This window comes from Centruroides vittatus, unplaced genomic scaffold (genome assembly GCF_030686945.1).
Source record: "Centruroides vittatus isolate TY-2023 unplaced genomic scaffold, ASM3068694v2 contig_1033, whole genome shotgun sequence".
In the NCBI taxonomy this organism is placed as follows: domain Eukaryota; kingdom Metazoa; phylum Arthropoda; class Arachnida; order Scorpiones; family Buthidae; genus Centruroides; species Centruroides vittatus.
This window is the reverse complement of record NW_027120671.1, coordinates 1,102,047-1,122,371: the sequence shown is the minus strand read 5'-3', so window position 1 is coordinate 1,122,371 and position 20,325 is coordinate 1,102,047. Positions and strand designations below refer to the sequence as shown.

Genomic DNA, 20,325 nt, shown 5'->3' with positions numbered 1-20,325 from the left:
TACAGTGACAAGAACAGTGTTATTACTGCCTTTGCATTGTAAAATTTTAACAAAGCACTGTATTTGTTCATTTAAAGTGGACAATAAAATTTAACTTTTAATAAAGTATACTTTTTGAATCATAAAATATGCATTTGAGTAAAAACCTTTGCTAAATTGGATTAGGCTTTTCCCTGATTGGTTTGAATCAGTGAGTATCTACTGTATATTAAGGAATACATGGGGTTCTTACACACCTGGAAAGTCAAGAAAAATCAGGGATTTTCATTAGTGTTTGGAAAAAGTTTTGGAAATTCATAGAATTTGCCTCCTTGGCCACCTTGTTGATTTTTTTGCTGACAATATGCTTGACTAAATGTAGTCATCTGTAGGCAGCAAGAAATAATGTTGTGCAATACAACTTTGAAAATATTCTGCACCCATTTTCATAAGCTCAAAATTTCTCCCGAGCATATACAAAATTCCTCCAAAAAGTTACAAGTACAAAAAATGATAAATAATTTTAATTTAAATGGTATTATTTATAATTTTTCATTTTAATAATTTTGATTGCGTAACAAAAAATTTGATTTTCTTTTCCAGTTTATTAATATTTTATAAAGCTCAGGAAATTTATTAAGAGATAAATTTAATTAATCCACATACAAAAATATACATTTTACAGGATTTGTTAATAATAAATAAATAATTGCTTTTTTTTTCAAAGCCATGTAGATTTATGGTTATGGATTAATAACAGAATAAATTACTTCAATTTAATAAAACATTTTATTTTTAGTTTTAATAATTTGGCAATTATAAAAAATATAAATAACTGTTAATTAGAAAAAAAGCTAATTAAAAAGTTAGAGAATAGCATATGTGCATAGTAAGTTAAATTCTGTTTTATTTTGTCAATTTGCCATACTGTAACAGATTGAGGGTCAGGAAAAGTCATAGAATTTAAAACAAAAGTAGGAATCCTAAATATGAGAAAATTTAAATACTGTTAGTTTTATTAAATTTAAGTCAGTCAATCTTACACTTTTTTTATTTTTGGTGGTATTTAATTAATAAATTTATTTTATTCAAAACTATCTAATAATGTTATCAAATATAAGAAATCATTATTTTTTGAATTGTACTTAAAATTTCATAGAATAATAATCATTTGATTTAAACAATTTAATAACATAATATTATATATTTATATATTTGTATCAAATATAATGAAAAATTTATAGAAATTTGTGCTTCAGGCATTTACTGTATTTTTAAAGTTATTTCTCTCATTACTAAAATAATTTATACTGACACTATACTTTATCTTTATTCAATGTAATAATGAATAGCTGATAGATATAACAATGTAGCAATAAATTTTGAAAAAGATTTTACTTCTTTAGAGTTATGTTTTTCCTGTTTATTATAAATATGATAATATCATGTTATATAAATGTTATTAATATTTATTAAAATTTTTATCTATTAACTAACAAAAGTTAATTTTTCTTAATATCAAAAAATTATTCGTAATTAATCAAATAATAGTTATCTAAAAAGGAAAGAAATTGCATCAGAATTTTTTTTTGCTCCTTCTGCCCTATGATCACTAAGAAGGCCTCTTTTAAGCAAACTCATTAAGGGTATTGCCATGCCCACAGTGGAGTGGCTAGGTGGTGAAGGATGGGACCCAAAATATCCAGATGAACCATCCCTGAAAAATTTCTAGGTTTTTTTGACTTGTTTGGATTCAATCTCAGGTCTCCCAAGGTGGTAGACCTGAGATTGAATGAGTAGCTAAGGTAGCAACCTTAGCTACTCATTCATCCAGTTGTTGTTTATTTATTATTGTAGCTAGTAGCACAACAGTTTATAAAACATAATTTAAAATATTTATTATATCTCTTAATGACATAAAACCTATCTTTATAGTATAAAATCATATAGCTATTCCAATAATGAAGCAAAATAACTCCCTAAACCTTTTATTCTAGATAATTTTTTTTATTGATTTTTAATTTGATTGAATAAGATTTTAAATATCGTATAATTAACATAATAACTAATTATTTTACAGATTTAGCCTGCATGTATAAACTATTTAGTAGAGTAGATGATGGTTTAAAAACAATGGCTGAATGTGTAAGTTCATATCTTAGAGAACAAGGAAAAGCTTTAGTTACTGAAGATGAAGGTGGTAAAGGAGATGCATTATCATTTGTCCAGGTATATGATAAATAAATCATTTCTTAAATGTGTACAGAAAAAAGTAACAGCAGCAATAGTATTCTTAAATTAATACAACTTTATTTTTTATTTTTAGAGTCTATTGGATCTGAAAGATAGATTTGATCATTTTTTATATCATTCATTTAATTCTGATAGATATTTTAAACAAATGATTGCTAGTGATTTTGAATATTTTTTAAATTTGAATCCAAAATCGCCAGAATATTTGTCATTATTTATTGATGATAAGTTAAAGAAAGGAGTCAAAGGTGTAAGTACATAACTTTTTTAATGCATTTTATTAATTTAGAATTTATTATTCTATTTTATTATACTAACAGTTTGAATTTACTTAATAAATATTTCTGCTATATATATTATTTAAAGTATTAATTTAGCATTACATTGAATGATTAATTTACCTAAAATGAAAAATTTGCTGTGAAAGGAATGTTATGAAAAATCATAAGAATGAAGAAGTAACTGACTGGATTTACTTTTGAAAACTCCTTCACTTAACACTGTTCATAAAATCTACTCTCAGTTAAAAAATGATTTGAAACAAAAATGAGACAAACTTAGTTGTGATAACAGTTGTGAATGTAGATAAAGTTAGATATCAAACGAAAAAATATTGAAATATAAATTAAACCAATTGATGGAGATTTCTTTATGAAAGCAAAATAAATATAATGACATTAATAGGTTAAAATATTTAGACTTATTACTTGAGTACTTATTTTTCAGAAAAATCTTTAGGCTTATAATTTATCAAGAAAAGTGTTATATTTGAATTACATTTCTATAATTTATATTTAAGCAAAAATATCTTATAATAATAATAATTATTATTATTATAAGATATTTTTGCTGATAATAATACTTTATTAATATTTAAGGCAAGTCTTGTTACAGAGGTAATTACAATATTCTTATTCACATTTATAACAGTAAATCTTTCTTATATTACTTACAATTAATCTATTTATCATTGTATTTTTCTCTTAATAATAATAATAACAACAACATAACAAAATAATAACAAAAACTATAAACTTTTTAATTTGTAAGTTGTGTTTTTTTTTGGGGGGGTGATTCATAAGAAGTTAAGTAGAATGGTGTTATTGTATATTTGAAAATAAATAAGAAATTGAAATAGGAATCTCATTTTCATACTAAATTAATCATTTGCAGCTGGAAACTTGTCAATTTTGTATGATTTTTCAAAGTACACCAAACTTCTGATTATCTTTGCTAATTAGTACATGGATATGTGTGGAAAACATGAATAATCCAAAATAGTCCTCTATACTATATAAAAAAACTATTCAGAGGTTTTAAATGAACTACAGTATACATATACTGTTAACTTATGTTATATACTTATTTTAATAAAAAAGCTGCATGTGCATTTTGAACAGTGCAGAGAAATTTATACCTGCACATAATTTATTTAGTGGTTAAAAACTTGAAAGCAAAAATATACAGTACTTACACTGCTGGCAACATGTTGTCAATTTAGATTGGGAAAAACTTGCAGTCAGGCCAGCTGCTCACTCCTTACTATCTCACTATCATTCTACTTTTTGGCACTGCACAATTTGGACTTTTTTATACATATTTTTAAAAAGTTCTCTTTTGGCAGAATTTTGAATAATGATCCAAATAAAAAATGAAAAATTTATGCAAAAACATCAGAAAACATAATTAATTTGGTGTTGCTGTAACTTCCTACTGCAAAGGGGAAGAGCACCCAAACAACAATGAATAATTCTTCTCTTAATAAAAACATTAAAATTTTGTTGCAAAATAAAATAAATTAAAAATATAAGTTTAATAGCATCTTTTTATTTTCTGTTATTCTTTGTAGTTTGTTTTATTTATCTTTTAAGTGAAAAACTTCCTTATCAAACAAATTTTTATTTTTCCCCATTAAATATATTTTTTGACTATTGCAGTAATTTTCTGGAATGCTTTAAATGCCCCATACTTGATACATTTCTGTGGTTTTTTTTCATTATTTCGTATAGCATTACACCATTATACTGCTGTAATAATAATATTCATTGTTTTCGTAATCATTTAATGATTTTTACTGAAAAATTTATTTTATTCTTAAAATTATTTTTTTAACTTCAAGTTTTGATCTCATGTAATACATGGTTCTGATTGCTTGATTTTCAGGTTTCAATTTTTTTTTACAGCAGTGATTGCTGCATGTTTTTTCTTACATTTATTTAGTGATAATTTATATTTTTGATTGGAATATAACTTGACATTTTTTCTCTGTTATGGTAATTTTTATCACTAAACTATATAAAATGATGATAAATGTGACATGAAATTATACTAATCTTCTTATTGAATCAAACATTATTATTTATTAAGTTATGTAAAAGTAATAATAATATCTAATTATTATGGGATTTATCGATTTGTATACATCATATCTTAAATGATGCAATGTGATTGTGATATATGCATGACATTAAATTCTTGAAGAGCACACATGAATAAAAAATTGTATTGTAAAATTGAGTATTAATTCATTCTAAATTATTATAAAAAATTTTCTTATATATAAAAATATCTAAAAGTTTTAAATTATATTTTCAAAAATACAAAATTATGAAATTTGAGAAAAATTATAGAATTGATATTGATATACATTAAATATATTTACAGATGACTGAACAAGAAATAGAACATGTTTTAGATAAAACAATGGTTTTGTTCAGATATCTACAAGAAAAAGATGTTTTTGAACGATATTACAAACAACATTTAGCAAAGCGTCTTTTATTAAACAAAAGCGTGTCTGATGATTCCGAAAAAAACATGATATCAAAACTAAAGGTAAGTCATTTAAATTATTAATAGGTTTTTTGTAATTTTAATCTTGTAGTGACCAAGTCCATTCTTAGACACTTATCATGATGGACAATGGTTATCAGCAAATAACTTTTAAAGTCCTCCTTAAAATTTAAAGCAAACTTCTGTAATTAATTAATTTAACACTATAGCTCTTTATTTTAGCAGGAGGAAGATGGTAAATGTAGTATCTATTTTAAATAATATACAGTCAAACCTGTTTTTATGCAGTCTTTTTTTTGTGCGGTATAGTTGGCAACTAGTCTCGTGCGATTTGTCATGTCTCATGTTGACTTATTATAGCTAAATAAACTTATTATAGAATAAATGAACTTATTATAGTAATATTATTGCATGAATATGCGAAAAATGAAATAATTTATTTTTTAAGTCAACAAAACACCACCTGGACAAAAATATGTAAAACAGACGATAGACAAGACGATGCAGTCAAGTACTGACATCTGTTGTCAATAAATTCTATTTCGTACGGTTTTGAGTTATTTTCTATGTGAGACTTTTTTTTATGCGGCCCCTATTAACCGCATAAAAAAAATATTTTTTTAATTGTGTTGCGAAAACTATTTTTTATAGCCACTCGTGAAGTTTCGTGCGATTTTTTTTTATTTTATGCGGTCCCTATCCACCGCATAAAAACAGGTTTGACTGTAAATTGTATATTTATTAGTTATTATTAAAATAGAACTCTTCTTATAAAAAAATTTTTCTTTACATTATAAAATAAATAGCTGTATGTATTTGAAAGTTCTAATCATTTCTATTTTAATGATTCACTTTACAATGTTATACATAAATTTCTCTCCATACTTCTGAGAAAATTTTGTTTTGCTTATCTCAGTTTTATCGAGTACTAATATTGAATTTGATTATTGGCATTGAATTTCAAGATTATCATATAAATGTATTATATTCTTTTGAGAAGCATAACAGATACAAAAATAATACAAAAATTCCTTTTAGCAGAACTCATGAACTAATTGAAAATTATCTAAATTTGTATCATATTTTATAATTCAGTCTCAGATATGTCTTGGAATTGGTAAGTTTTAAAAAATGTAATGTAAATGTAAAAAATCTTATAAAAAGTCTAAAATTTTTAAGATTTATAATGGAATTAATATGTCACTTCACTAAATGTTATATTATCAAAACCAATATTACAATGAGCATTACATTAAAATTTTTGAATATTTGTCATCTGTTAAGATTTAGCTAGTAAAGTTGTATTTGAAGTTCATAAAAATTCTAATGTATCAGATATGAATGAATAAATAACTTACCTTATTTGAAGTTAGCATTTAAATTTGATCAGATTCTCTGTTTGACTATTTTTATGACTTTTTAAATTATATTATAATGTTCTTTAATAAACTATAAAAAAAAGTTGAAAGCAAATAAAGATCATAACTATTTGATATTACATATGAACAATTTACTAAGGAGTTATTCTTGTTTAGGACTTTAATAGTACAAAAATTTATTTTTAAAAATTTGTTAAAAGTTAAATCTATTTATTTAATTTATTACAATTTATTACTAATTAAAAATGTATTAGCTGAATTACCATCATTTAACTCAAAACAAATTAAGCAATAATAAAATATGTATGTATGCTTTCTTTTTAATGTATAAGACTATATTACAATTTTTATTATTATGTTGATGAATATGGTATAAAATCATATTTTTTATAAACCTGTGTTGTATAAAATGCTTTTAATTTCATTCTGTTTTTCTTTTTATCCAGTTAACATTTTGAGTTTGTTTTATTCTGCAGTTGATTTTGAATATATGTTTCTTTATGCTTATATGTTGCTTTACTTAATATAATTATAGATGCTTTATATTATCTTATTATATCATCTTATTTCTAGTATCCTTAGAGACTGTTGAATTTATTATTTGTCAAGTTGGTTTATTAGGCTAGGAATGAATCTGCAATTTCATGAGCAATGTTTTTAGATTTATTCAACTGTGCTAACTCTGTCAAATCAAGCTGCTTGGTACAGTACTTGTTGTCAGTTAGTTTAGGTATTTACTTATATAAGCCATTGATCCCACTGTTGGTATATCTGTCATCTGTAATCTGTCGAGGAATGCCTAGAATGCGTACTAGGGGCGTCCATACAGATGATTTTCAGCTATTATTTAAATTAATAGTATAATTTATTTATTAACAGTATATATAATTATTTTTATTTGTAATAGGAATTTATAATTTATACGAATTTTATTATTTCTATCATGGAATGACACTGCTGCTGTTAGAATGCTCACTATGGGACATCCCGGGCTACTAGTAGTTTATTTAAATTAGAGCAAAAATAAATGAAAATGATAACTACATTTGTTTATATTTTTAATATATTACTTTATGACAAATTAGTTATTATTGCCTTTATTTCGGCTCAATCATATCTTAGAGAAATATAGAAGATTAATAGTACATTCTGACAAATGGGACCCAGTTTTGCAATAATTTTATTTTTCGAAGATACAATCAAAACAATTGTATTTTATTATTATGGAAAATTGCATTAATTAGTAATAAATTCTCAGATCATTAATATTTCCCAGTTTGACAATTGTAGACATTAATACAAACATTTATACATATGTTGTTATTATGTTACTGTTATGTACACAATGTAATAAAATATCGTACAATTTAATGTTAAATAACTAAAACTATTGCAATACGTTAGCCATATAACACTTATAGAAAAGAATTTACTAGAATAGCAATGAAATAATTGTTGCAGCAATTCTCAAACCAATTCATAAGACTGCATTTGTGTTCAATTGCAAAAACAAAATTTCCTCAAACTAATGTTACCATGATGTTAATAATAAAAGTGCTAAAAATCATGTTAGGATTTAAATTTTGGGTGTTTATTAAAAAAAATAATATTTCATTTTTTGCTTATATCAATATTAATACATAGCATGGTGATAAGTTTAATTTATATCAAGCTGAACTATCTTTTCAGAATTCAAGAGCTTGATCTTTCTGGCTGACATAGCAATAAAATTGCAAGGATCTGGATTGGGAATCTGATTGATATACACTTATTTAATGACTTATTATGTGAATTACATTTTGGATTATTTTATTTTAAAGTGTGTATATATATAATTTTTAGCAACTTAAATTGAGAACTTGTAGTTTAGGATTAACATTAGGAGTTTCCACAACTACTATCTTTACTTTTCCTAATATTTATTCAGATTACTAATCATGAATATTTTTATTATATTACTTCTTACCCATGTTACTTTTCCTTTATTTATTATCAAGTTGCATCTATAACATTGCTTTAATGTGTTGATGAGGAATAAATTACAAATTCCTTACAGAATGAGAATTAACTTTCATCCAGCTGATTGATCATATAATGGGATCACATCAAATATGAAATTTGATCAGTTATTTTAAATGATGTCAAGAAATCTAATACATGAGATTATAATTTCAGCTCTAGAATTTTCAAGATATACTAGAATTTGACAAATTTACAAAAATTTAAATCAGAATAATCGATTATATACTAAGCAAGCTGAATGCTCAGATATTGCTTAACATAATCAATTTTCTAGTTTAAATTCAAAGTGATTATTTAACCATTATAATTTTAATATAATTATTATTTATAGCTGTGTGCTTATTTTTTATGTGCTTTTTATTATCAGAAGCTTGAACCTTTATTTTGTTGCAGTGATTTACTTTAAAAGTATAGAAACCAGAATTATTGTGAATGTAAAATTAATGAAACATGTTTTACTTTCATATATTCTGAGTATATTTACAAATTATTTGAGAAATTACAAAATCACATATTTTTGTTTCTCTTTTTCAAGACTGAATGTGGTTGTCAGTTTACATCAAAATTAGAAGGAATGTTTAAAGATATGTCTGTATCTAATACGATGATGGAAGAATTCAAGAAACGTGTTCAAGAGTCAGGTGTAAGTTGAGCTATGTATATATATATATATATAAGATTTATAATTATTTAAAAAAATTCAGATATTTGTTGTTGTTCACATAAAAATTTTTAAAAATCATTTATAGGTTAACTTATTTGGAGTTGACCTTAATGTTAGAGTACTAACAACTGGATTTTGGCCAACTCAGGCTGCAACACCTAAATGTAACATTCCAATGGCTTCTAGGAATGCATTTGAAGCATTTAGGAGGTATTTTATTTTTAAAATTGAGTTTAATTTTTTTTTAATGTTGGAACTTTTTAACTTGTAATGATTAAAATTAAATATAACTAAATTTAATAATTATAATTTTTAAAATATAAATATATTTTGATTTTAATTACCAAAACCATTCAATTTGCAGTTTGGCTGTTTGATTCCAAATTGAAAATGGGTATTTATTTTCCCCTTTGAATGCTTTTGGCAATTGAACTTAAATTCAGTTTTGAAATAGTATTGTAAAAAGATATCAACACATTTTTATAGATTTTACTTAGCAAAACATAGTGGAAGACAACTGACTCTTCAACCTCAACTTGGATGGGCTGATTTAAATGCAGTATTTTATGGCCCTCGTAAAGAAGAGACGGATAGCAAGGATGGGTCAACTGCAGCAGCGGCATCATCATCATCTTTATCTTCCCCAACTTCTACATCTGATAGAACTTGTATGCCAAGGAAGCACATTATACAAGTCTCGACGTATCAGATGTGCATTTTAATGTTGTTTAATTCTAGAGAGCGTGCTTCTTATGAAGTAAGTAATTTATTAATAGGATTTAAACCAATGTACATACTTGCATACACAAAGTGTGGCTAGATAATAATTTAACCAGATGTTTTCTTGCAAAAGTTTTGCATTAGAAATTTTTAAAAAATGTTCACACACTGTCACAGCCGCAGATTTAAATATGCTGGCATAATTTCTAACTTTTAAATATGCCAAACAAACTGTTTTTTTCCAATTCAACAATTTTTATTAATTACTTAATTTGCTCAAAAACAGCTTTATTTAAAAAAATAACATTATAATGAAGTTAGACCTAAAACATGTGTTATGTCTGCTTGATATTTATCAAACATGCTACAAACTATCTGTTTGAAAGACTGCTTCATAGATTAAAGTATGCCAATTTTGATATCAGTAATTGTTTTTTGTATGGCCCAGTAATGCTAAAACAATTATAGATTGTGATCATAGTTATTTATTAACAACATCTTATGTATTTTATTCATTGATGACGACAAGTTTTTTTTTGCTGTGAAAATAGACATTGATCAGCTGTAAAATGAAATATGTTGTATTCTGAGGCATCTTTCTAAACGGGGATTTCTTAATGTGTCTAATTTTGTGCACATTTTGTTTTGAATAGTTTTGTTTGACAAACTAAATTAATATTAATTTTAAAATTAATTATATATATAATCTAAAAAATTCTACATATTTAAATATTTTTATCACAAGAAAAGTTTTGTCGTTTACAGTTGGAAAAAAGACAAAGAATCAAATTATTTTTTCAAGAATTGTCTTTTGTAGCTTTGTTAGATAATAAAATAATTAGCCAATAAGATAATAAAACAGTATGAGTCTGTGAGTATCTATGAAAAGATGTGACTGAAATTTTAATTTATTTATATTTTAATTCAATCATATCAAATTATGAAAAAATAATTATAAAATAAAATATTTTTCGAAAATGTTTTAAATTTCAAAATCAAAAGAGAATTCTGGAATTCCAAACTATATTCTAAAATTTTTGAATTTTTAATGATCAAATTAAAGTTAGTATACATCACATATAATTAGTGTTAAGTAAATTAATGAGAATCCTCTTGAGATAATTAAAATTGATCATAAAATTGTTTTGGCACAAATGCTACATGGGTCATGCAATACAGTAGTGATATAGACTAATTAATTGATTCAGCAATACTTTTTAAAAGTATTGCTGAATCAATCAATAGTTTATATCAATATTGTAACTATTTTCTAAACAAAATATATCCTGAATGAATGCAATATGTTTAATAACATGCATCTACAGCATCTCAAATGGACTATATTTGTCCAGTGTATTGGGCCAGAAACAAAACTTATTTTTTATTCTTGAATAAACATGTCTGAAATGTGATGAGACTGGCTCCAATTGGATGTATCTTTTATTATAATAAGAAATAGAATTATGCTCAAAATATAATCTTGAGAGGTATAGGTTTTTATGAAAGACCTAAATAATAATATGCCATCATATATTTGAAATTACAAAGCTGCAAGAAATATTTGATAAGCATTGGTAAATTTCCTCATAATTTAAATTGATGTAGATCACAGCACCAACATTATCAATCAAGCCTTTTCTGTATCAAATAGATACTAAATGATTTTAGAAGTACTTCATATACAGATATTTCAAAGTCAGTTAAATTACTTTTATTTCTCCAAAACCCACTCTGTTATGGAAGATAGTTTGATTGGTCTCTGGGGAAAAAATGCTCAACTCCTATTTAATACAAGAGTTCAGAGACAATTAGTCAAAAATATTGATCCTTAATTAGAAAGATTTGTAATTCATATCTTTTCCTGGTTTTTGTATGGAAACAATAATTTCCAGGAATTCATCATTTATTTTTAAAAAATAATAGATGAAATTTGATCTTTTCCAAACAAGATGAATTTTTCAAAGTAAGCTTCTTGTTCAAGGATTATATTTGACATCTACAAGGCACTCACATATAAATCTAAAATATCTAAAACAATACTATATTTATTTATTTTTTAAATAAATGTGTTTTATATGGTAAATTATTTCATTGTAGGAAATATCTAATGAAACAGATATTCCTGATAAAGATCTTGTAAGAGCATTACAAAGTTTGGCGATGGGAAAAGCAACTCAAAGAATATTAATTAAATCACCTAAAACCAAAGAAATAGGTAAACTGTTGTAATTATTTCTTTAAAATATAGCTAAACTTTATTGTATAAATCATATATGTATTTTTTTATTTTATTTACAGAATCAAATCATTATTTTACTGTAAATGATTCTTTTACTTCAAGATTACATAGAGTAAAAATTCAAGCAGGTGAGTGTGATTAATGTATTTTAAGTGGTTTATCCATAAGCATTATTTTGAACACTTTAAAATATTACCATAATTTCCTGAGAATAGCTTGTGAAAGAATTTAACCTGCATTAGTGTATAGTCTGAACATTCTAAATGACTGCTGAAACATTGCATTTATACAGTTTAGGAGGTATCATCTCAAATATTTTGATTTTTCCTTATTTCTTTCATTTTGTTTTTGTTAGCAGTTCATTGGAGATGTAATTACAAAATAAGTGAAACAGAAAAAATTGGAATGTTTGAAACAGAATTGTCTAAAGTAAACTTCAGGCTATCTTTGATCATTGAGATAAAAATAATAATAAGTATCCAAAATGTCAATTTATTTCTCTGGATCTACTGTACTTTTGTTTATAACATAATTTTTCATATCATAGAAATGATGAATATGTTATCAAGGTCTGTTCAAAAAATTATTTCAGTTTTACTCAATAATGCAATTAAATTATTAAGTTATTCATTTTTGTAATAGACAAAAGTTGTTATTGTCACTACATCCTATAAAGATATTAGATTTTTACTAAATATTTTTTGCTAATACAGCAGCTAGTTTCATTCTTTGGCGTACTTTACATAAGCTTGTTTCTGTTTCTTGGTGAACTGCAGCTTAGTTTTAGCTTTACAAAATTTTATTTCATTTCACTGAAATGAGTGATTAGTTCTATCAAAAATTCTCCTGAATATATTTTTCGTTTATTATTTCTTTTGTTAGAAGCTCAAATTTTTATACTTCTGTATATTTGTTTAAGTATCTACTTTATTGTGTTGACATTTTCTTGGATGATTTTCTCTACTTTATGAATGATTGTTTACTTTCACTTTATATTTAGTTTACTTTGATCTTAAAAACAGCCGACTGGAAACATGATCTTACAACTTTTGTTTGATTGTTTGCCCTTATTTTTAAAATAAATATAGTCTTGTATTAGTCATGTTAATTTATTTTGTCATAATTTAGATTGTATATTGTTGGTATAAACTTTGAATTGTTTCATGCTTCGCAAACAATATTTTTGGTTGATTATTTCATACGGTACAGACACCCATTCTCCCTGAATCAAGAATGGAGCCATTTCTTTTGCTGTGTTGTCAACTACATTCACAAACAAGAGTGACCACTCAAACTTTGCTATGAAGAAATGATGAATGTACTTTACATGTGCTGGAAGAATTTTCAAAGGAAGAGAAAATAGTCATCCAATATGAGTGGGAGTGTGTTTTACCTTGACTGAAATCCATGAGGCTTAGAGAGGTACAGAGACAATATCATGTGTTGAAAGAAGATAGTCTGTGTGTCACACTATTGCCATACTGAAGACAGTGAAAAAAAAATCAACATCAAAATGCTGATTTGTGATTATTGACACAAAGGTGAGAAATGTTGCCTGTATCGTAGACAATTCAATTGGCTTTGTTCATGTAACTATCAGAAACACTTGCACTACCATAAAGTTTCACCAAGTGTGGTTCTGCATTTACTCATACCTGATATTTGCTCACATTGAATGGAATACAATCTGAACCACCTGCTCCATTATCAGAAGTGAATGGTGCTTTTCTTTTGCTCTTAGTCATGGGGAGATGAGAGCTGGGTTTATCATTTCATTCCATAATCTAAATACACATAAATTAAATAGAAATATCCATCTTCTCCAATGAAGCTTTATAAGTCATCTGGAAAAGCTTAAGAAAACCTCTGGCTTCTGTCTTCTGGGTTGCTAAAGGCATTCTTCTGTGAGAGTTTGTGGAACTAGGAGAAACAGTCAATACTACACATTATTGTGAAACTGCAATGACTTCAATCAGCAATCTGTCACAAACACCCAGGACTTCTCATTGCTGGTGTAATCCAACTCAACAACTTCATTCTCATACTGCCAAGATGACACAAAAAGAAACTGTGATTCTTGGATGGGAATGTCTTCAGCATTTGCTGTACAATTCAAACCTTGCACTTAGTGATTTTACATATTTCTAGTACTGAAGAACTTGATAGGTTGGTGTTTTGGAAGGAACCAATACATGAAAAACAAGCTGATTTTTTCCATAGGTTAAGCACAACTTTCTTTGCAAAGAAATTTATATATTTGAATATATTATTTCAAACTATTTCCTTTTAGATGTTTATAAATAAAACACTTAAAACAGTCTTATATTATTTTAAGTCAAAATATCTTATATTTTAATTAACCTAATCCATTTTATCTTAAGATGTAACAATTAAAATTTAGTCAGAAAGTGTACTTTGAATTCAAACATTATGCCAATGGTTGTAAAACATCTTACACTGATTTACAAAGAAATTGATTTTATTTTTACTAATAACTTCTGTTTATAATTGTTATCTTTAGTTGCTGCTAAAGGAGAATCAGAACCAGAAAGAAAAGAAACTAGAAATAAAGTAGATGAAGATAGAAAACATGAATATCCTTTTACAGAATTTGTTTAATGAATTCTAATTGCATTTTTATCATTAATGAAGTATAGTTTTTTATATTTAATAATAATTTGTCAAGTAGTTTGAAAAATAAGAAAATAATGAATTCTGAAAAAACTTCTTAGTATTCTATGATTTTTATACTTTTTTTGATAAAAGAAGAAACATTTTTTATAAAATATAAATAAGGTGATTTCCCATTAGGAATCAGAATTATTTGAGTAAAATAAATGAATAAAGCAGATCTGAGGGGGCAATGACTAAAATGATGCAAGCATTTATCTGACTGCAGTGAGTTTGGGGGGAGAGAACTTCCTTTTTGCTGAATCAGTCCATTTATTTGAGAGGGATAAGACAGGTTACAACTAGTGAACAATTACAATCTTGACTCAAAATAAACAGTTGATGACAAAAGTCACTAAATGTTTGGAAATTTGAATTCCTTTGTTCTGGTTTCTGTGGGTGCCAATCTTATTCTGTTGGATAAGGTTCTTGGGATATTTATCAAAGACATATTATATTGGCTGTAATTTGGCATTAGTCAAACTTTGTAGAAATTCACACAAGAGATAACAAGAACACACAAATAAACAACAAAAACAACAACCTTAATGCACACTTAACTTTATACAGTAGAGAGTCATTAATCTGAATCAATTGGGGACTGGGGTTGTTCAGATTAGTGATTTGTTCGGATAATTGATTATGTACGAAAAAATATATTAACCTGTCTGATGATAAAATTTTTCTCTGTTGCATGTCGCTTCGTGTTGAATTTTCGTCGATTTTAAGCCTAATGAAAATTTTTATAATAATAATCGAGGCTATTGTATCATTAAAAATTATTTATTTTGTACAAACAAAATAAATATATTGAAGAATATAAAAACTTGAAAATTATACTTTAGAAGTAAATCTAGTATCAAAAACGTTTGATTCAGCACGACACAGTCCGACTGAAAATCATTCAGATAACCGGGATTAACGACTCTCTACAGTATATTGATTCTCATTCTCTCTCTCTCTCTCTCTCTGACCTCGAGACCCAGATTTTTTCTCTTATGCTTTGATTTGTTTTTTCCTTGTCCCCAAGTAAAATTTGAAACACACTTCATAATCGAAGAAAGTCACCATTGATAATGATGATTTGACATTGACTTCAGTTCCAATTGGAAGTACTTTCCTGATCTTGAGTCTCCTGTTATTTAAATTAGGTTGCAGTGGCGTAGCTAGGGGGGTGTGGTAGGTGCAGTCCGCACTGGGCCCCTGGAAAGCGATAGGCCCATAGGGGCCCCGAAATCACAAGAAAAAAGACCCGAAAAATTTTTTCAGGGGCCCACAAATCTGGTTCTGCACCGGGCCCAGAGAACCGTAGCTACGCCACTGTTAGGTTGTGTGCAAATAAACCAACAATTGCTGTCATTAGAAGATTTATTTTTCTTCAATAAATTTCTGTCCAGAATATAGATAATACAAATAATCAAAACATCCTTTCTGAACACAACAAAGCTGTTAACAAAATATAAAAGTATTTTTTTGTAGAAAGTACAAGAGGAAAGGTATAGAAATTATCAACATTCAAGACCTCGTATATTTAAATGGTGATACTATATAATATACATAGTATATTATACAGTATCACCATTGATACTATATAATAATTTACAATCTGTAGATAATAATAGAGGGAATTCTATCATTTGTTACTGGTACTGTAGTTACCAAGATTATGTTTTTTCAAGGATCATAGAAATTCACTGTTGTATTTTAGACTTCAGATACTGTTTATGGAGAGTATAGCAAATTTTTGTTGATACTGATTATTTTAAAATCTACTTGAATAATTTATTTTTCAGAATATTTTTATTTAGCTTAGAATAATTGTTATATTTGAGTATCTAGCTTAAAATATAAATTTCTTTTTTTATAGAAATCTAAAATTGCTATAGAAAATTTATAAAAATCTATAGAAAATATCCAATCATTAATTAATGAGCTGTAAGGATAATATTATGTGATGTTTTTAAAAGTATAAATATTAATTTGAAACATTAAACAATAATCTTAATTATCATAATTGGTTAATATTGTAATATCATACTTAACTTAGATTTAAGTTCATATCATTATTCGTGATTTTTTGAAATATGAATAAGCAATAATATAGACTCATTTGGTGGTGATGATGTAAATTGCAGCTTTTAATTTTATTGTCAATTTGTATTTCTAATGAAGTTTCTTCATTAGAAAATACAAATTGAAAAAACATTTCAGTATTTCATAAATAAAAAATAAATAAATAAAACAAACATTCTAGTATTTCATACTTTACATTAAAATATTCTATTACTGTAATTATTTGAATAATTTATGTACCCCATTTTTTGAGATACTGGGTTAAAAATCTTGATCAGTTTAATTTATTGCATATTTAAAAAATTTGTGGTTGTAACACAATGGAAACACTTCACTCTTGCTGTTTTGTAGCATTCAATGTAGCAGAGCTCAGTGTACATGCCCATGTGGTATTTAAAGATATAAATGCTAAGGGAAAAGAAATAAATTATTTGTGCATTTGATGATAAATTAGCTGTAAATTGTAATAATGCATTTTATAATTAACTTATTTTCATTTAATTAGTAAGATTTCTTTTTTGCTGTTTAATTTGAATCAATGTAAAAAACTGCTAATAGACCAATAACTTATAGAATAAGTATAAAGATTACTTACTGTCAGTCTCAGTTGCATATTTAACTTACTTTATTTATCCTTAGTCTTACAAAAATGTTTGATAATATTACTTGTAATTATAAACTACAGGTACTCCTCACTTTATGGCCTGTCTGCTTAACGGCCACTTGCACTTACGACCAATCGAGTTTCGACCTGCAATTCGGGGAATCCCCTTTCTCAGCTTGAGTGTCGCTCAGTGGCGAATGGTGACATGCGCACTAAGCGTACTATAATAGTCTTTTTATGAATAAATTTGAAGTTTGTTCCTTATTTTGTATAATTTTGCAATGATCCTATATTCCCAGCACAAGCTCCTAGCTTAACGACGTAGTGGTCGGAACAGAACTCGGTCGTAAAGTGAGGAGTACCTGTATATTCATCACTAGCAAAGTAAACAAAATGCTAAGTGGTAACTGGAGGCTCATGGGTTGTGTCACCAAATGTATTTTAAATAAACTATGCACTCCAACTTTTTATCACGATTTGGAAAAAGTGCACAGATTATTTGAGTAAATATAGTATATAAAATATTTTTTAATTTTAATATATATTATCACTGAAGATTATTTTTAATATTGATACCAAAACAGAAAACTATTCATTAATTAATATTAGTTTATGTAACTATTCTCTGTTTATAAAAATCGATACTACACTGGTTTAATATAATTTTAAAATTGTTTTATAAAATAATTCTGAAGATCAGAATTTTAAAAAATTATAAAATTGAAAAAAATATTTTAGAAGTAAAAATTTCTTTAACACTAATTATGATTGAAGCTGCTATTGTAAGGATAATGAAAGCTAGAAAAATAATGCAGCATAATGTTCTTGTAGCAGAAGTAAGTGAAAATCTTAAATTTGAATTATTATGAATATAATTTATTGAGGAATGATTTCTTTAATGCATAATAATGTTTGAATTAATTAACAAAAATATTTAATTAAATTAGGTAACAGAACAGTTAAAATCTAGGTTTTATCCTAGTCCTGTTGTAATTAAGAAACGAATTGAAGGGTTGATTGAAAGAGAATATCTTGCCAGGACACCTGAAGACAGGTTAATTAATTTAATTAGAAAAATTTTAATAGTATATTTATTAATACATTTGTTTATTTAATATATAATCTTGCATATTGAATTTTTTTTTATACTATTAATTTTAGTTAGTATAAGTAGAGTCAAAAATAAACTGAACTTTTGGCACTGGTTTTATTATACGACACACAAATTCTTACACCAGCTTCAAAGTAAGTCCCTTTGTGCACCTATACATTTCTGCCAACACCTGTATCACTTGTTAAAGCAATTCTGGAAGTCTTTTTTGATATCTTTAATGGCTTTTGTCACCACAGAATCATTCTATTGTATATTGGAATCCTCACTCCTTCAATTTCTCTTCCATTTTATAGAACAGATAGTCTGCAAGGGACAAAATCAACAGATTAAGGAGATTTGGACAGAACAATTATTCTCTTCTTGATCAGCTGTTTGCTGACTAAAAATGATTGATAGAAGCCAATGGAAATTGCAGCAACTGGAACCCTTAAAAACATCACTAAAATGGCTTCCAGTGTTGTTTTGACATGCAGTACAAACACTAGCAGAAGTGTAACTTTGAAAGATGTGTTTATTTTGAAGGTGTAAGTAAAAAAACTAATATGTATAATATAAATGTAATAAAATTATGGTTTATTTTTGATTCTGCCATGTACATAAATCAAAATGTACAGAATTTTCTAAATAAAATTTCTTTACAGAAAAATATATACATATGTTGCATGAGCATCCTAAGACATTTTCACTTTGTGAGAAAATTACCACAAGAAGTCATCATATTGTGTTTATGTGAACTGAAATATTTCAATTGAAAACAAACTTAATTCAAAATTCAAGCTGAAAAATTTTTTGGACAGCAATTAGTCAATTACTCAAACTGTGAAAAAGTGAAATGAACACAATATTTTGTGCTATCTTTGAAAGTTTTGAAAATGAGTGTGATTTATTCTACAAATCTTGTAATTCACTATGGATTAAAAAAAATAATAATAATTTAAAGGTAGAGTGGGGATAACTACGGCTTTTGCCTTAACGAGAACTCTTCGACTCCCCATGTACAGTTAGAACAGCACATTTATATATGTTAAATATAGAAGACTTCTTAATTAAAATAGCTCAAGAATTCATTTTTTCAGTGTAAGCTTTGAATTCTTCCTTGTCCAAGAGTATTTACTTCGCATTGTCTATAGTTCTGCCAGTTAAACAAGAAAATCAGTTACTGAATGGCAGGTAGAACTGGGATTAAAGAGACAGTAAACACAATCGACGTCCTCATAGAAGTAAAAAATTAAAAGTTATCTGTTTAAGTTATGTTCAATAAATTGCTATTGAAATGTTGTAATACACCTGCTGAGCAGTAATTAAGTCCTCATTAAAAAATTGTTGTCATGAAGTTGATCTTTAAATGTGCATTCTACACATTAAAAAATATACAATATGTAATATATGAACACTAATCAGAATAAAACTTATTTAGTATTCATAAATTGAGGTTAACAATAACCAATGATTTCTTAATTAGAAAATAGCATTTAACAAATAATTTTCCATCTAAAATTCATTTTGGTATTGTATCAGATAAAAATATTTTAATTAAAAGTTAATTCATAAACTTTTAATTTTAATGTCTTGTTTTACATTCAAATTAAAAGTTTTAATGTATTATTTTACAATAAAATTGTAAACAATCTAAATACGTAAAGTAAACTCTACTAAATATTTTATTTGGATTACAATCAGTTGTAATCCAAATAAAAAATTTTAAAAAATTTGTTTTTATTGTTTCATAACAAATAATTTTTAGAATTTTCAGAAGATTCCTGGAGAACATTAATATTAATTAATTTGCTTTATTGTAAAGATGAATGAATCTAC

At 26.1% G+C, this 20,325-nt stretch overlaps 1 protein-coding gene across 3 annotated transcripts in view; it reads left to right on the top strand.

Annotated features, from left to right (window-relative positions):
* The window catches only part of Cul3 (cullin 3), an 82,282-nt gene extending 62,439 nt beyond the window's left edge, over nucleotides 1-19,843 (top strand). For all 3 annotated transcript variants that reach the window (XM_067262521.1, XM_067262529.1, XM_067262535.1), the window contains 12 exons: nucleotides 2,060-2,208; nucleotides 2,306-2,482; nucleotides 4,897-5,067; nucleotides 8,962-9,069; nucleotides 9,176-9,300; nucleotides 9,577-9,847; nucleotides 11,908-12,025; nucleotides 12,109-12,177; nucleotides 14,571-14,643; nucleotides 18,163-18,232; nucleotides 18,344-18,450; nucleotides 19,152-19,843. In XM_067262521.1, coding sequence (XP_067118622.1) covers nucleotides 2,060-2,208; nucleotides 2,306-2,482; nucleotides 4,897-5,067; nucleotides 8,962-9,069; nucleotides 9,176-9,300; nucleotides 9,577-9,847; nucleotides 11,908-12,025; nucleotides 12,109-12,177; nucleotides 14,571-14,643; nucleotides 18,163-18,232; nucleotides 18,344-18,450; nucleotides 19,152-19,176 — 1,463 coding nt within the window. In that variant the 3' untranslated portion in view covers nucleotides 19,177-19,843. The remainder of the gene's footprint in view (nucleotides 1-2,059; nucleotides 2,209-2,305; nucleotides 2,483-4,896; nucleotides 5,068-8,961; nucleotides 9,070-9,175; nucleotides 9,301-9,576; nucleotides 9,848-11,907; nucleotides 12,026-12,108; nucleotides 12,178-14,570; nucleotides 14,644-18,162; nucleotides 18,233-18,343; nucleotides 18,451-19,151) is intronic.
* The last annotated feature ends 482 nt before the right edge of the window (nucleotides 19,844-20,325 follow it).